General features: G+C 45.6%; 1 protein-coding gene across 2 annotated transcripts in view; it reads right to left on the bottom strand.

The window, feature by feature from the left end:
* ATP6V0E1 (ATPase H+ transporting V0 subunit e1) overlaps positions 1-10047 on the bottom strand; it is a 24850-nt gene extending 14803 nt beyond the window's left edge. For both annotated transcript variants that reach the window (XM_018558611.1, XM_018558612.1), the window contains exon 1: positions 9912-10047. In XM_018558611.1, coding sequence (XP_018414113.1) covers positions 9912-10015 — 104 coding nt within the window. In that variant the 5' untranslated portion in view covers positions 10016-10047. The remainder of the gene's footprint in view (positions 1-9911) is intronic.
* Positions 10048-15846: the final 5799 nt, after the last annotated feature.

Here is a 15846-nt window from a genome sequence, read left to right as displayed (position 1 = left end):
GGTTATTTTGTTACTATATAATGATAAAAGTACCATAAATGTTTAAAAAAAAAAGTTTCCCTACGTTAGGTCATAAAACATTTATTCTTACCCATGTTTTTAGTAAAACATAAAATTCGGTGTCACGTCGGGTGAATAGACACCAAACATGTCAAGCCTTAAAATTGCGTGTGCCCGCAAAAAAACGCCCATAGGCAACGATTACAACGCTTTTACTGCTCATCAGTTTAGTGTCATCAGTGATTAATGGCTCTGAAATTATTGCTCTCACTCAGACGTTTGCGGCGATATTTAACATGTGTGGCACAATAGGCGCAATCGTTGTTTTCGCACATAGGCGCACCAGACTCATATCTGCGTGTGTATGTGGGGGGCGGGGACTTTAAAAAAATGTTTTTTTTTAATTTTTTTATGCTTTTTTTTATGATTCTTTAATTTTAGTATTACTTTTTTTTTTTTTTTTACACACAGCTTTATTGCTATTACATGGGGGGATAAGAAGCCCCCTATGTAATAGCCAATTTACATGACAGGTCCTCTTTATGGAGACATCAGGGGTCTCCAAGATCCCTAATGTCACTTGCATTCAGGGACTGAGAGGAGATCAAAAGGGAGTTCGTGTACTGAACTCCCTTTGATCTCCTGTCACAGAGCCGTGCCGGTCCCAGCCGCATCGGGCACAGCGGATCTCTGGACCGGCAACGGCAGTGCAGGCTGCTAATACAAGCGATCGAGCGTCTCTAGAGACACCTGATCACTTGAATGTAAAGCTCCCGGCCAGCCGTGTAAATACAACAGCCGGCCGGGAAGCTGCTTGTTCCCTGCCCCCACAATGTAAAATAATACAAGGAAGCCCCCTCACCCGTTTGTCTTTCTGCAGGCTGGAGGCGAGCAGGCAGATCCTTGGTGATCTAGTGTGATTGGTAAGGTCTGCAGACCTTTAGTACTAATCACTTCGTTTTTTGACCCGGAGCTCAGTGAAGAGCTCCGGCCGAAAGGAAGGGAGACAGACCAGCAGAAGCAGCTGCTCCCACGAGTCAGGTACGCGGTCTGAGACCGCAAGCCTGACAGGAATTTCCATTCGCCTGCACTGCATTTCCACTTGTCAAATGCGAGCAGGCGAGTGGAAATTTTTAGCCCTTGGTTAGACAGTTATATTGTAAAAAGGATCATCATGCAATATCTTGAAAAACAGAGAAAAATCGCCTTATGATTGGTTTTTACCTAAAGCACCCTTTTCCCCTTCCCTCTATGCTGATCTTCCCCATCCTCACCCTCCTCTGTGGCATACTAGCACAGTGCTGGAACCAAGTCCACAGGGGTTCTGCCGCAATGTTTACCTGTGGTCTGTGTGTCTTCTATATCCCACTGCCTATTTGTGTGCAGCAGAACCCCATAGACTTGGATGAGGCCAAGTGACTGATCGGTCTCCCAACCCTATAGAAGTCTGTGAGGTTCTACTGCTCATGTGTAGTAAGCAGGACACAGAACCAGCATTTAGTGACAGTGCTGCTGATGTTCCCTAACCTCCAGCGATCCCCATACATACCACCAGCAATTAGCTTACAGAGCAGGAAGTCTCCCATAACTAATAACTTATTTGCGGTTCTCTTCATTAGATCATGTGACATCACGTGGGAGCCATACATACGTTTTTAGTGACAGGAGACGTCCTGTGGTGGGACACGGTATCTGCAAAGATCACTGCAGACTATGTTATGTTATCCGAGATGAGCTCAAAAGGAAATTTTGCAGGTTGAAAGTTAGGAGCTGACTGATTTCAAATGGCACAACACAGGTACTTTGTACCTTTCAATGTACTAAACTATCGTATACCTTCTACAGGTCAGACCTTTGCAGACTTGTGTCTGCAACAACTAATCAATTATAATCGATAATGAGAATTGTTGGCAACGATTCTCATAATCGATTGATTTCAATTAGTTGCAGCCGCTGCTTCTCCGCTCTCCTCCCTGCTGGTGCTGGCTGCAGCGGTCTGGTCCCCTTTCAATCTCAGCTTGCTTCGGCAGAAGCAGCGGGGACACAGACCGCTGCAGCAGACACCAGTGGGGAGGAGAGACTGCTGTGACTGAATGACCCTGCTGTTCCTCTGCTGCTCCCCCCATGCCCACTCTTCTGCTGGTGGTAGAAAGCTGGCGTCAGGGCTGCCTTCAGAAGCGGAGAACAATATCCAGCCTACTATTGGTTATTTTAAGTTGCAATAGCCAATAGCAGACTGGCTATTGTACCTGCCCGCTGCCAATCAGCAGAGGAGGACCTGAAGGGGAACTTTCTCCTTCAGTTCCCTTCTCTGCTGATTGACAGCAGGCAGTGGACGGGTGCAATAACCAGCCTGCTATTGCAATTTAAAATAACCAACAGGCTGGCTATTGCTCCAAGCCACTTCCTGCTGTGTTGATATTCAGCTGCTCTAAAAGACCCCTAATGTCAACTTAAAGAGAACCTGTCACCTCAAATGTGCCATCACATAGGGGGCTCATGAGAACACCCCCCCATGTGATAGCAATGAGGTAAAAAAAAAAATCTAGTGTCTAGTGCACCTACATAGAATAACGACGATTGCGCTACACGTCAGGTATCATTGCATGCGCTGCAGTGAGAGCAATCATTATCAGGCCAATACTCATAGCTAACTCCAAACTGATGACTGGACGTATGCGTAATATATATATATATATTTTTTTATCCAATTGATCGAAAAACATAATTGGCCAACTAATCGATAACGAAAATAATTGTTAGTTGCAGCCCTAACGAAGTGCCAAAAACTAGCCATACACTGGTGGAACTTTGAACAAAAATCTCATCAGAACATTCCATAATGCCTTTAGATACTTGAAGTTCTCCATAGAAATTATACTGGTGTATGGCCAGCTTTACCCAGTTCTCTGAAACTAGGATATAAACGGATAAATATAGTACTCTAATGAAACCAAAATTCTGTGGCAGCAGGCTGACTGCCATCAAGCCTCAGTCTAGAGATCAAAGTGAAACCTTGTTATCTGTTAACTACATTAGAACAGACACACAACAGACCCTGTTGCTGACCTAAAATGCTTATACGTTATTTTCCATAAATTACTTTATAGTTGCCGGGGAAAAGCATAGGAGATTACTGTAAATGTCACTTGAGTGACAGCTCTGAGTCTGCTACGACTGCGAACATCACATCCAAGAGTTTCAGGGCTTTTAGGTGTATACACAAGGGAGGCTTTACAGGTAAAATGGATGATTAAATGCACATATGTTATACAAATATATTTGTTGAAATGAAAGGTCTCCTGCCAGGGTTAAAGGGATACTAGTAACACAAACTTTGTTTTATAAACACAATTTTAATATAGGGCAAAGGATTTCCACACCACTACAGAAGACCTAAACAGACACTACAACAATCACTGCCTGCTTGTCTCCCTCAGTTTGGTTTAAACTTCATACTGAGCCATGCAACAAAGGAGGAGTCAGAGGTGTGACTAATTCAGTGTATGTGTAAACTGAAGCCTGATCTACTAACCCTGTAAACAAAAAGTATTTTCAAAAGGATGTAAAGAGCCTAAAGCTCCACCTGTTGGTTAGAGAAAGGACAATATATTATTCATATGCAATATTTCATATTTACCTGAATGAATGGAAAAAGAAAAAACAAAAATTGTCATTCATCTCCGGGATAATATTAAGCCCCCTTTCACCCCTCTCTCCATCCCCTATATGAACCAATCCTGCACAGTCCGTTGTCTTGTGTAGCAAAATATACTAAAAGTGCCATCCGGGTCCCTTGCAACGTCTGCTCTGTGTGATTACCGAGATGGCGCCACCTGTCTCAGCAGTCACTAACTGCAGCTTCGGTCACAGAATTTCTGTTACAGAAGCCCTATCGTCCGGAGCGCCTTATAGCGCGCAAAATACGGCATCTTAAATGATGTCTCTTAATCCGATCTTCCTCTTCCTTCCTGTCCTTTTCAGCCTCTTCTCCAGCGCTGCTGCGTGTCTCTGATCCAGCGCTGACTCCTCTGTCCTTGCTGGTACTTCCTGTACCACGGTGGCTGCATGCGGATGCACGCGTCCATAGACTTACCTTGTATGTCGCCTCATCTCCCGGCCGAAACTCCGAACTGCGCAGGCGCCCGCCCCAAGATGCTTTGCGGCCGCCCGAGCATTTTAGGATTTTCGGATGGGAGCGTGGGCGAAGACAGGGGTAAGTTTAAACCGCTTTAAAAAAAACCAAAACGTTTTGTATATATCGACTGCTTGCTAGAAACCCTTTAAGATCTAAAGGATCCAGCTATGTTCTTTGATTAACATAGAATCGAATTTTACAGCGAGTACAAAAATGCTGTTTATTCTCTTCTGTTCACTGAAGGACACAGCTGGATCCTTTAGCTCTTGACCGACGGAATGTCCCAAAGCAGTGTCAGAGGGTGGGCAAAACAGAAAAACCTCAAGAACAAATGAGTTAATTGTTGTAGATGGGGTGAAGGCGGAATTGGTCACCAGCAGGTGCCACCCCCGGGTCGTCTTTGCTTATTTCTGGCTATATAACCCCATCAGTAAAGGTCTAAAGCAGCCTCTCAACCAGGGTGCTGTGGAAACCCTGGCATGCCTTCCGGCTCCCCAGGGATGCCTTGAAAATTTCAAACCACATCATTCCTTTCCATGATGCAGGCAAGCCACCAGCATCATGGAAACAAAATTACACTAATCAGAAAAGGACAACAATACGCTTCCATGCCAGGCTGCTCCGCCTCCTGCTCTGTCGTGCTTCTGACGTGCAGAGGGTACATGGGGCTGGGATGTGAAAAAGGGGGACTATGTTACTTTCTAGCATTCCCCTGCTGCTACTGCCTTTAGCTGCTGACGCAACATAAACATTGCTTCCACACATAGAGCATGTCACAGTGTGAAGTTCTAGTGCACAGCCGCTAGGCCCAAGCACTGTGACATTACCATTCCTACAAGGCACAGACACCCGTCAACACTGGGTATTTCGATGGTGTCTGTGATAGAGGAAAGAGAAACAGAGACATTGTTGATAAGGCGAGCATCAGTGGGTTGGAGGAGGCCTTTTTACAGAAACTGTTACTTTGGCCTGAATGGGTCTTTAAAAGGAGAACTATGGGGTAAGTGTTTTCCCCATAGTTCTCCTAAGGGTCACGGGAGGAGATAAACTAGCGTCCTCCCGTGACCCTAAGCTCAGTATACTGAGAGTTACAGCTCGCGGTATACTGAGACCACCGCTGCCGGGACGGATCCCGACATTAGTGTCAAGATCCATCCAGCTGCGTGAGGGACAGCTGGCTCTGCCTATCTAGAGGCAGAGCCAGCTGTACACGCCTCTTCCTTCGTCCGCTCCACCAGTCAGCGCTGGAGGATCGCAGAGGGGAGGGGGGAATCCCTGCAGGGAGCTGTGACAGTCACGGCTCTCTGCAGGGATAGATCGAGAAGTGAGCGAGCGACGTTATGTGTTCGATCACTTCCCGATCAATAGAGCCGACCTGTGATAGTTTCAGAAAAATCCCATCTGAACCTTTTTCTTTTCCGATGCAGCACACCATGATGAACAGATGGATGCTATTGGTGCATTGTGGTACACTAAGGCCCGGTTCCCACCTGGGCGTTTTTCCGTGCTTTCGTACTCGCGGAAAAACGCTCAAGCAGGGAAATGCCATTATTTTCAATGTGCATGGTTCCCATCTGGGCGTTTTTCCACGAGTACGAACGCGTGGGAAACCGCCCTACGCACAAAGAAGTACATGTACTTCATTGGGGCTTTTTGGTCCGGTGTTTCCATTGGAAAACAGCCAAAAAGCCCTCGGAAACGCACGCTTGTCGCGCTGTTTTTTTTACCGCGAATCACAGTATGTTGAGCTAACACATGTGGTAGCATGTGACCACAACACATGTCTGAAGCCCGCCTGAAAGTTTTTATCACACGTTACGTTACTTGAAGGGAGCCATGGCTGTCATCCATGCTGGACTCCAAACCTTTCTTCCTCTTTATTCCCATTTAATTTGGGTGGGGCGGGATTAGTAGTGTACAGAACAGAGTTAACACTGTTTGTACTTAGTTTAGCTCACAGGAAGTGATAAAGGAAATTGCATTTCTGATAACAAGTATTTTTGGTACTTGCTGAAAAGGAAAACAGAATGCATCTACCACATCTATGAACTAGTGAGGTATAATGCATTACTTTTTTTTTCTTGGGTTTAGATATCCTTTAAAGCATTGGTTCTCAACCTGTGTAACCTCAGGACCCACATTTGTCTTTGGTCATTAAGTTGCGACCCAAGCTGCACTTGAAATGGAACACACAGCATTGTGGTACCGCGCGTTACTGTAGGTGGGAGGTGTGTTTGGGGTGCCATTCAAATGAATGGCAACATAACACACCTCCCACACCAGAATGCATAGCAGTTGATTGCATGGTACAGTGCGTTAACCACACAGGACTGTTCGATTAACACATTGAACTAGTGTGAACAGGTCGTCAAAAACACTGACAGGCACTCACAACCACGGACACAATCTCACACAATCACAATCTCACACACACTCCCAAAAAAATTCATCCATATGTGCATTGCTTGTACGGCTCCCTTGCTCACCCTGTAGAGATCAGGGGTGTGGACATTTTGGAAAAAACTACTTGTCCTAATACACAAAAAAATAGTTTTAAACGTTTAAAACTAGGGATGCACCAATACCGTTTTTTGGGTATCGAGTACCGATATTTTGCTTTCAGTACTCACCGAGTATTGGTGCTTCCGTTGGCATGGAGCCAGCTTCCCGGGCAATCAGGAAGCCGGGCAGCGGTAATGAGATGCTACCCAGCTTCCTGACTGCCAGGGAACCGACTCCATGTTTGGCTGGCTTGATTGTGAATGGCTGGGAAGCCGGTTTCCTGGCCAATCAGGAATGTAATGACCTGATTGGCCGGGAAGATGGCTCGATGCTGATTGGCAGCCAATCAGGAAACTGGGAGGCGGGTCATTAGTCACTGCCCCGCTTCCTGATTGCACAGGAAGCTGGCTCCATGTTCCCCTACGGCACTGCCGGTGGGAGGAAACCTTCCTCTGACCGGAAGTTCCAGTATTGGGGAAGGTATCTGAGCATTTGGGCGAGTAAAAGTACTTGCCCAAATACTCCGTATCTGTGCATCCCTAATCAGAACTGTATTTGACTGTGCTAAATAGCGCTTCTCATTGGTCAGCATGGTCTCCTGACCATGCTGACCAATAAGTGCTTGCAATTTGCGAGCAAAATTCAAAATGCATAGGGCAGGAATGTGCTGGACAGTATGGGGTATGGACACCTGTACTGGCAGAGGGTAAGGACTGTTTGCAGAAAGTTAAGTATACCTGGCAGGTGGGGGGGTGGAAGAGACCGGGCCAGATTTGATCGGGTAATTCCATTTTCCCGTATTACCTGGGAAAGTGAACTTACCTTTTAATGCACATTGTGTGTGACAGAGTTTTGCTGCCCGGCTACCACAATATAGCACACAGTAAAATGGTGGCAGGACTCAACACACACACAAATCGAGACAGGTGGCGCTGTGATTACAGCGCCACGGTCTCAGTGATAGCGCAGAGCAGACGAAGAACGGGAGTTCTTCGTCTGCTCTGCGGGCTCTATGGTGAGCTCCCGTGCCGTGGTAACGGGTCCACCAGAGGAGCGGGGGACCCCCGAAAACCACGGCGCGGGTGGGCGGACAGGATCGCCGATTCTCGCTTCATACAAGCGATATGATTAGATCACTAGTATGAAAATGAGCAGCGGATCCACAATATACATTTAGCTCTGCTTGTCTGGAGCAGGGCTAAATGTATTAAAAAAACTACTCACCCGGCGCCCAAAACTGCCTGTCCCATAGGAATTCCACACCCCTGGGAGATGCTGGGAGACAGAACGTGACGTCACTCCAGTCCAGGCACCTCTACAGGACATGAGGAAGCTGCAAGCAATGCATGGATGGATGGATGGAGGTCCATCGCAGCCACAGCTCCAGCCCACTCCACCTCAAGCTGACACTCGGTGCTGAGCAGCATATGAATGGCTGCTTGGCGCGAGAACTGACTGTGTTGCGCTAGGGGGAGGCTGAGAAACTTCTCACCTAAAAAAGTGGAAGGAACGCAGTGAACATATGGTTGCGACCTACTTTTGGGTCACGACCCACCAGTTGAGAACTAAGGCTTTAAAGTGAAATCAATCAGCCTAAGACCTCGGTTTGATGACAGTAAACATGGGAGGGGACAACAAACAGAGGATGGATATCACCTGACATATCTAGTTATGTGTATACACTAAACCAGTATAAACAGCTCATGAGCCAACAAAGTGACATTGGGCATTTTTAACACCTATGTATGACAGCAGCACTGTCCGCACATAAAAGCTCTGCATAGGCCTAGTTATTGGAAAAAGGAAGTCAAGGCTGATGCACCCGGTCTGTTTCAGAAAGGAAAAAAACAATTCATTGTACAATGTTGTCAGATACAAGTTTCCAGCACATGAAAGCAGAAGTTACCTCAGACATGATTTTCCGAGGCACACATGGTCTCTGTGACGATGGTGTTTTGACCTTCAGGAGTCCAAAAGGATCAAAGCTCCACTCACTTTTGGGTGATCATTTGCCCAAATGTACTTGGTGGACTAGGATAGAATGGACTTCTATAGCATGGTATGGCTCTTTTGCACTACCTACAAAGACTTTACATACCATTAAAGAGCTTAAGTATTTCTATCCATCTCTGTTCAGCTGGCCAGAAATTCTATTCAGATACCAACCACTATGTAGACATAGAAAACAATTATATAGACCAGAGAAGGACAAATCACAGGAGCCAGGTCACCAATGCTCCTTACTATTGACAGCTGACTCTTAACGTGTTTGGTTTTCGCTAGTTGTCAATGGAACTGGCTCCTGGGTTGGACAGACTGGCTCCTAAATACCATCTACTCCTGAGATATATGGCCCAATCTTCTCAAGTGACATGCCTGATCCAAGCATCACTTGTCACTCAATGTCCCCATGGGGATGAGAATCTTGCTTTTGGATATAGAAAATTATTACTACAAAGAAAATCTCTAAACCGGGTATCAATCATTTCCTTTGACAACTATTTCTCCATGTGTGTACCCCAACATCAGTAAAAGAATTAGGGGGTCACAGTGCAGCATTTTAGGACAGGAAACTAACTCACCGTTCACCGATCTTGAGACATCTGCCCCTATACAGACATCTTTTTCGTCAATTTGTAGTTTGTCTGCTGTCACTTTTCCTATATTATAAAAGGGCTAACATACTTCCTGACCATTCAGGGCAAAGGGACAGGTTCTCTTGTAAGAAAACCTTACCACCTACCGATACCCAGCCACCTTCCCTACACTTCTTCCCCCGCTCCATGAGCCGGGAGTCCAAACCCTATGTGAGCAGTGGGTTGGATAGTGTCAGTGCTTACACAGGGTTAACTTATTTCTCATCATGTGACAGTATTCAGGCATGGTAATTGGCTGCCTTGTGGGAAGAGATCACCAGCACCCCCACACTTGCAATGTGCTGGGTATTTACTAAGACACATGGGGGAACATGTGGGTTTTCTTACAAGAGAACCTGTCGCTTTGCCCAGAATAAGCAAAGTAACTGGGCCACTCTAAATATGGGGGGTTTCTGTGACTTCCCAATGACAATCACTTGGTCACTGGACGCCTCTGATCACTATAACAGCCTCCTAGTAAAATACAATGCCATTTATAACCGCACAAAGTAATGACAATCACTTTCCCTAGAACAGGTTACACTCCAGGTATGTGAATGTATCTGTCATTGGCTAGAAGTCACACGTATGCGGGTCACTAGAAGTGTGATAAAGTGAACACAAACTAAACGTACCCTCTGTTTGGTCCCTTAGGGATTAACCACGGCAGCACACCGCCCACAAAGCCCCAGAAGACGGTCATGACGATGACGGGGATGAGCAGCCCAGGGTACGCCATGATGAAGTCAGTCCCGAACTCGAACACCTCCGTCCCTCTACGGACACTGAGCAGAGTGCGAACTGCGAACACAGTCATGTGACCTCGCCTAAGCATCACGTGAGGACACGCCCTCCTCTTTCATGTAGGAAGTGAGACTGAGCATGGCACTAGAGTTGTGCTCAATGCTAGGTGACCGCCATTTTACCGGAGACAAACATTCGACGTATTTACATCCTTAACTGCTGCCTAGAACTAATTCCAAATGTTTTTTTCATATTTTGTAAGTTTATATTCGGAATCGTTCCCTGTTTGGATAATTATTATCATTGATCAACTCTGCAGTTACTTTTGAATTGAATTCCTTTTGTTCGTTCTGAGAGGGGGGCTAATGTATAGAGGGGGGCAATCTATAGAGAGAGGTATTATTATTTGTAGCCTAATGTTGTATAAAGTACTGTTGCAGCAATGCACAATGGCACCCTCTATAGAGGACTACAAATCTCAGCAGTACTTTATACAGAAATGCTATTGTTATATAAAGTATTGCTGGGATGTGTAGTCCTCTATAGCCTGTGGCATTCTGCATTGCTGTAAATGTTAGGGTTGCACCGATATATCGACCGCCAAAAGATATCTTGTATGCAGACCGTGTAGCTGCTCCTGCAAGTCGGGCCGTGTGCCCGACTTGTCAGCTAGCAAGAGACCGCTGCCAAACAGTGAAGCTGTACGGCAGCAGCCGATTTAAAGAGGAATCAGCGGGGGGGCACACAGGGGGGCAAGGAATAAGCTAGGGGGGGCAATTGCCCCCCTGTAGAGACGCCTATGTATGTAATAATAATAATATCGGCCGGAAATGGCACTTTTGGCTAAATGCCAAAAGTGCAATTTTTCTGCTGATACAGCAGCACATCCCTGGTTTCTTTCCTCCCCGCTGGGCGCTGCTCTGTGTCCCAGCGGGGAGGAGAGAAAGTGACAGCCGGCCAGGCGCTGCGGGAGGAGAGCGCTGTGTTTGTGTTTTTCCTTTGTTCCTTACGTCCGCCACTGGTGGGAGGAAATGTACAGGCACCATCATTTATATATTTAGCATTATCTCTAGATCGGCATCACAGTTTAGAAACTAGAAGCTGACCATGACTAATAGATGCTGCAAAGATGGCTCCGTCCTCATCAAGAGAAAATTTAGATGAAGGTATGGGCAGTGTGAGTACTCTGAACTCTGTAACGGTAATGAGTACCTGTAAATGTTACACTTACACGTTACTTAGCATGCTGCAGCAAACTTGTAAGGCCTTGTTCACACCAAGCGCATTCCAGGAGCAGCGGAGGTACAGACCGGATCAAAACTGCATCCAATGTATTCCAATGGTATTTTGGGCTCTAGTTCACACCACAACGTTCAGTTCCAGAGCATGTAAAAAAACTGCAACAAGCCCTATTTTACCTGCTCTGGAACGCATGCAAACTCATCAAAAACACATGCAAACGCCCTGGAACGCACTGAAAGCCCATTTTAAACTAAAATAAATTATTTTATTTTTTTACCAAAAACAGCCGGGAACGCATCAAAAACCCCACAACCCACTGCACTGCGTGTGCAGAAACTTTGGTGTGAACAAGCCCTAACGTAGATCCAATGCTAGTCCCACCTTAAAGCGAACCTTTACACTCAAAAATCAAATTCTACCAATGCATTCCTCTATGTATGATGATTAATTATAACATAGACATGTCAGGTGTAAAATGATGTGATTCTGAAATACTTACGCTTGTAGAGATTTCACTTCCTGCTTTGAAAGGGCAAAAAAACTTCAGTTTGCCAAAGGAATACACACTTTGCCTTGTCATCAGCAGAGCATTGCTGGGAAATCTCATCTGTAATCTCATGAGATCTCAGGTAAAGGCATTTTCCTCCCCTGAGATGATGTGCATGGTCACATGGCCTAGCCACATGTCTAATCACATGTGCCAGAAATCCAGGAAGTAAAAGGAGAGCTATTAATCTGCAATTAGTAAACATGGCCACTGTCAGAAGACTTGGGAAAGAAAAACAAAATAGGTATGCAAAGAATACAACGCCTGCAGTTATCTAGATGTATGTGTTTGTAGATTGTCATCACTAAACATTTCTAAAAGTGTGTTTGTTGTTATTTTAAAGATATGGGCAAAGGTCCGCTTTAAGGGATGTAGTCTGTTTTAATATGAGCATGATGGAATGGTTCTTACAAAAACAGAGATCAACTGAGTGACTCAGAAAAGGACTACTGACCCCTTTTATTTGTTCTGAGAGATGACCCCCGACTTCTAACTCTTTGAATGGCTTCTTCTAGAGGCGCTCTAAACTGTTTTTTGCCATTATAAAAGAACAGAGCAGAGTTCTTGCTTCAGTGAAGAATTCGCAAACAGTTGCTGTCCAGTGTCTTATCCATATGTCCAATTTAGCTATGATAGTGTTACCGGTCATCCATTCTGATAGCCTAACCAAATCCACAGAAGACTACTAAAAATAGTTCTACTTATGGTGTTACTATTAAGGCAGACTCCACTCCTAATTTATTGGCTTTCTCCACATTTGCGAGCCGAGTCTACCATAGAAGGGAGTATCCAACATCAATGCATCTGATACAATTTGGAAAATCCATTTTGGAGGCCACGCCTGGGAAACTTTTCCCATTCTTCCTCAGTAAGTTATTTGCATTCTTCCATTAGAGAAAACAGGTCCATTTTTTTGAGATTGGGAAAATATTTCCCATTGCATTGCTTCTCTAACTGCCTCAATAATAGGAGCCAAAGCCAAGCAAATGTGGGGCAGATTCCTCTCCCTCTGTTCCAGAAGACAGGTCCTGCTCTTCTAGGACCTGATCAGAAAGTCTTTTATGAAATTCTTGCAGCTCAGCCATTCTACTCCTCTTTACTGCATATGATGTACAAACTTTGGCATGACTTCTACTAGGGATGCACTGATACCGTTTTTTTGGTATTGAGTGCAAGTACAGATGTTTTTTTTAAGGTACTCGCCGATACCGAATACCGAAACCAGAAGTCCCATTAAGGAAGCCAGACGGCATGTAATGACTCGCCTCCTGGCTTCCCAATTAGCAGGGAAGCCATCTCCATGCTTTCTCGTCACCAGGTGACAAGGAAGCATGGAGCCGGCTTTTTGGCAAATCATGAAGCCAGGGGGCGGGTAATGACCTGCCGCCTGGCTTCCTTAATGGCCAGCTTCTCGACCAATCAGGAACCCGGGCGAGTCATTACACGACGCCCAGCTTCCTGATTGGCCGGGATGCTGTCTCCTTGCTTTCTCGTCGAGCATGAAGCCAGCTTTCTGGCCAACCCGGGGGGGGGGGGTAATGACTCGCAGTCCGGCTTCCCGATTGGCCAGTTTCCCGACCAATCAGGAAGCTAGGCAACGAGTCATCACATGCTGCCCGGCTTCCTAAATTGACCGGGAAGCCGGTGATGAGGGAGCATGGAGCCGGCTTTCGGATCAATCAGGAAGCCGGGCAGAGTGTAATGACTCGCTGCCCGGCTTCCTGATAGTGGAAGGTCGGGTATCGGGCTAGACATCGGAGCATTTGACCGAGTACTCACCCAAGTACTCGGTATCGGCACTGATACCGATACTAGTATTGGTATTGGTGCATCCCTACAAGAAAGGATACGTACACACCTATGCTGAGGGTGGGCTTCCGATGACCGCAATGCTGAACGGGCAGTTTGCGCTTGCGCACACCGGCCCGTGCGGCATTTATCTTACGAACATGCCACACACCCGCCGACAATCGTACGATTCACGGCGGGTTTGCGCACATGTTCCTAAGATAAAAGTCGTGCGACCACACAGTAGAAACGGTCGCACGACTTACACACACCTTGCGATAATCGTGCGATCGCGGAATTTCCCGCGATTATCATACGATTATCGCAAGGTGTGTGGGCACCTTTACAGTGGATGCTGCTTTGTTGATTTTTTTTAAGTTTTGTTACCTGCAGAATCAGCTGGTCTTCTGAGCACTGGTCCTGATATCCTGTTTCAGGGTGGCTCCTTTCCCTTGCAGGGTCCTATGGACCCACCCTTGTGTGTGCTAGTAAGCTGTGTATGTCTCTACAAACACAAAAAAGCAGCAAGACAAGACTCCCGACTCTCCACAACTTCTTTCCTCCTACCTTCTCAAAGCTACTAGATAGACAGCTGCTGGAGACCGCTCTTTCCCTTGTGATCCTGTACTGTACAGGAAGTTCAGGGAAGCAGAGCTGATTGGAAACATTATGACTGCAAGTGGGTAAAAATGTAAAGAGATACTTTGCATGGCAATGTATATTTATTTGATCTGGATTTATTATTGAAAAAAAGATTGAGCGTGTAATACTCCTTTAAATATATCTCCAATCAGGTGGCTTTGCCAACCACCATGGGGGAGGGGTCAATTCTGGAGAGAGGCTGAACCAGGGCAGGATGCGGTAGGAGTTTGTAAAGGCAATCCTAGTCTGAGGACAAAACAGAGTTGACCCGTGGTATGCTGTCATGAGGAGTGCCAGGAAAAAAAGTTCCCATATTATATTATCTCTAGTTCTTGCTAGAGGTGCTCCATCTGATACAGGGGTGTGGAATTCCTATATGCCCGGGACAAGCAGAGTTAAATGTACAGCGTGGAGCCGCCACTCGTTTTTATACAAGTGATCTGATCAAATCACTTGTATGAAAGGAGCAGCGGCGATCGTGTCCGCTCTACCCCCCGAGGTTTTCAGGGTCCCCTGCTCTTCTGGGGGACCACGGCACATGAGCTCACCATAGAGCCTGTTCTTCGTCTGCTCTGTGTGATCACTGAGACTGGAGTGCTGTAATCATTGCGCCACCTGTCTAAGCAACTGCACAGAACATCTGTGTTGGAGTGCAGGTTCCATAAAGAGAAGCTATCACATAGGGGATTTTAATCCCCTATGTCAGGGCTCAAAATTTCAAGTCCTGAGTAAAAATTAAAAAAATAAGTGGTAAAATTAAAAATTAAATAAAACCAACCCCACTGCCCTCGCCATCTGCATGCAATAAACGCACGCGTAGGACATTGGCGCCATTCCATTGTGTGCCATATTGTGGTAGCCAGGCAGCAGAACTCTCCTACACGCACAATGTGCAATAAAGTAATACGGGAAAATGGAATTACCCGATCAAATCTGGCCCCGTCTCTCCCAACCCACCCCCCGGCTATACTTACCTTTCAGCGAACATTCCTTACCCTCCGCCAGTACAGGTGTACTACTATGTGTACCCCGTACTGCTGTCCAACGCAGTCCTGCCCTATGCATTTTGAATTTCAACTGCAAATTGCAAGCACTCATTGGAACAATGAGAAGCGCTATTTAGCACAGTCAAATACAGTTTTGATTAGGGATGCACAGATACGGAGTATTTGTACTCTCCCAAATGCTCTGATACTAGAGGTGCACTGAAATGGACATTTCAAAACCGAAACGAAACCGAAATAAAAAAGATTGTCAGGCCGAAACCGAATTTTTTTTTATTTTAATTTTTTCAATTTTTTTTAATACTTTATTTTTATTTATATTTAATAAACTTTTAAATTTTTTTAATTTTATTTTTATTTAATATTACAAAGAATGCATTAAAGCAAAAAACACCCAGCCCTTACTACATACTACTACACTGGACAAAGCTCTAGGGACAAAATTGAAGTGAAATGGTTTGATACAGTAATGAAATCATAACAGATTACAATGTATTGTGTGTATTTCGTGTATATTGCATGTTTTCACTTTTGAATTTCCTGCCGCTCCGCCCCTCGCTGTGACGCAGAAAACAAAACTAAAAGTTGGATGCCGGCATCAGC

The sequence above is a fragment of the Nanorana parkeri genome, unplaced genomic scaffold (assembly GCF_000935625.1).
Source record: "Nanorana parkeri isolate BGI_ZX_2015 unplaced genomic scaffold, ASM93562v1 scaffold348, whole genome shotgun sequence".
In the NCBI taxonomy this organism is placed as follows: Eukaryota; Metazoa; Chordata; class Amphibia; order Anura; family Dicroglossidae; genus Nanorana; species Nanorana parkeri.
This window is presented reverse-complemented; position numbering and strand designations above follow the sequence as displayed.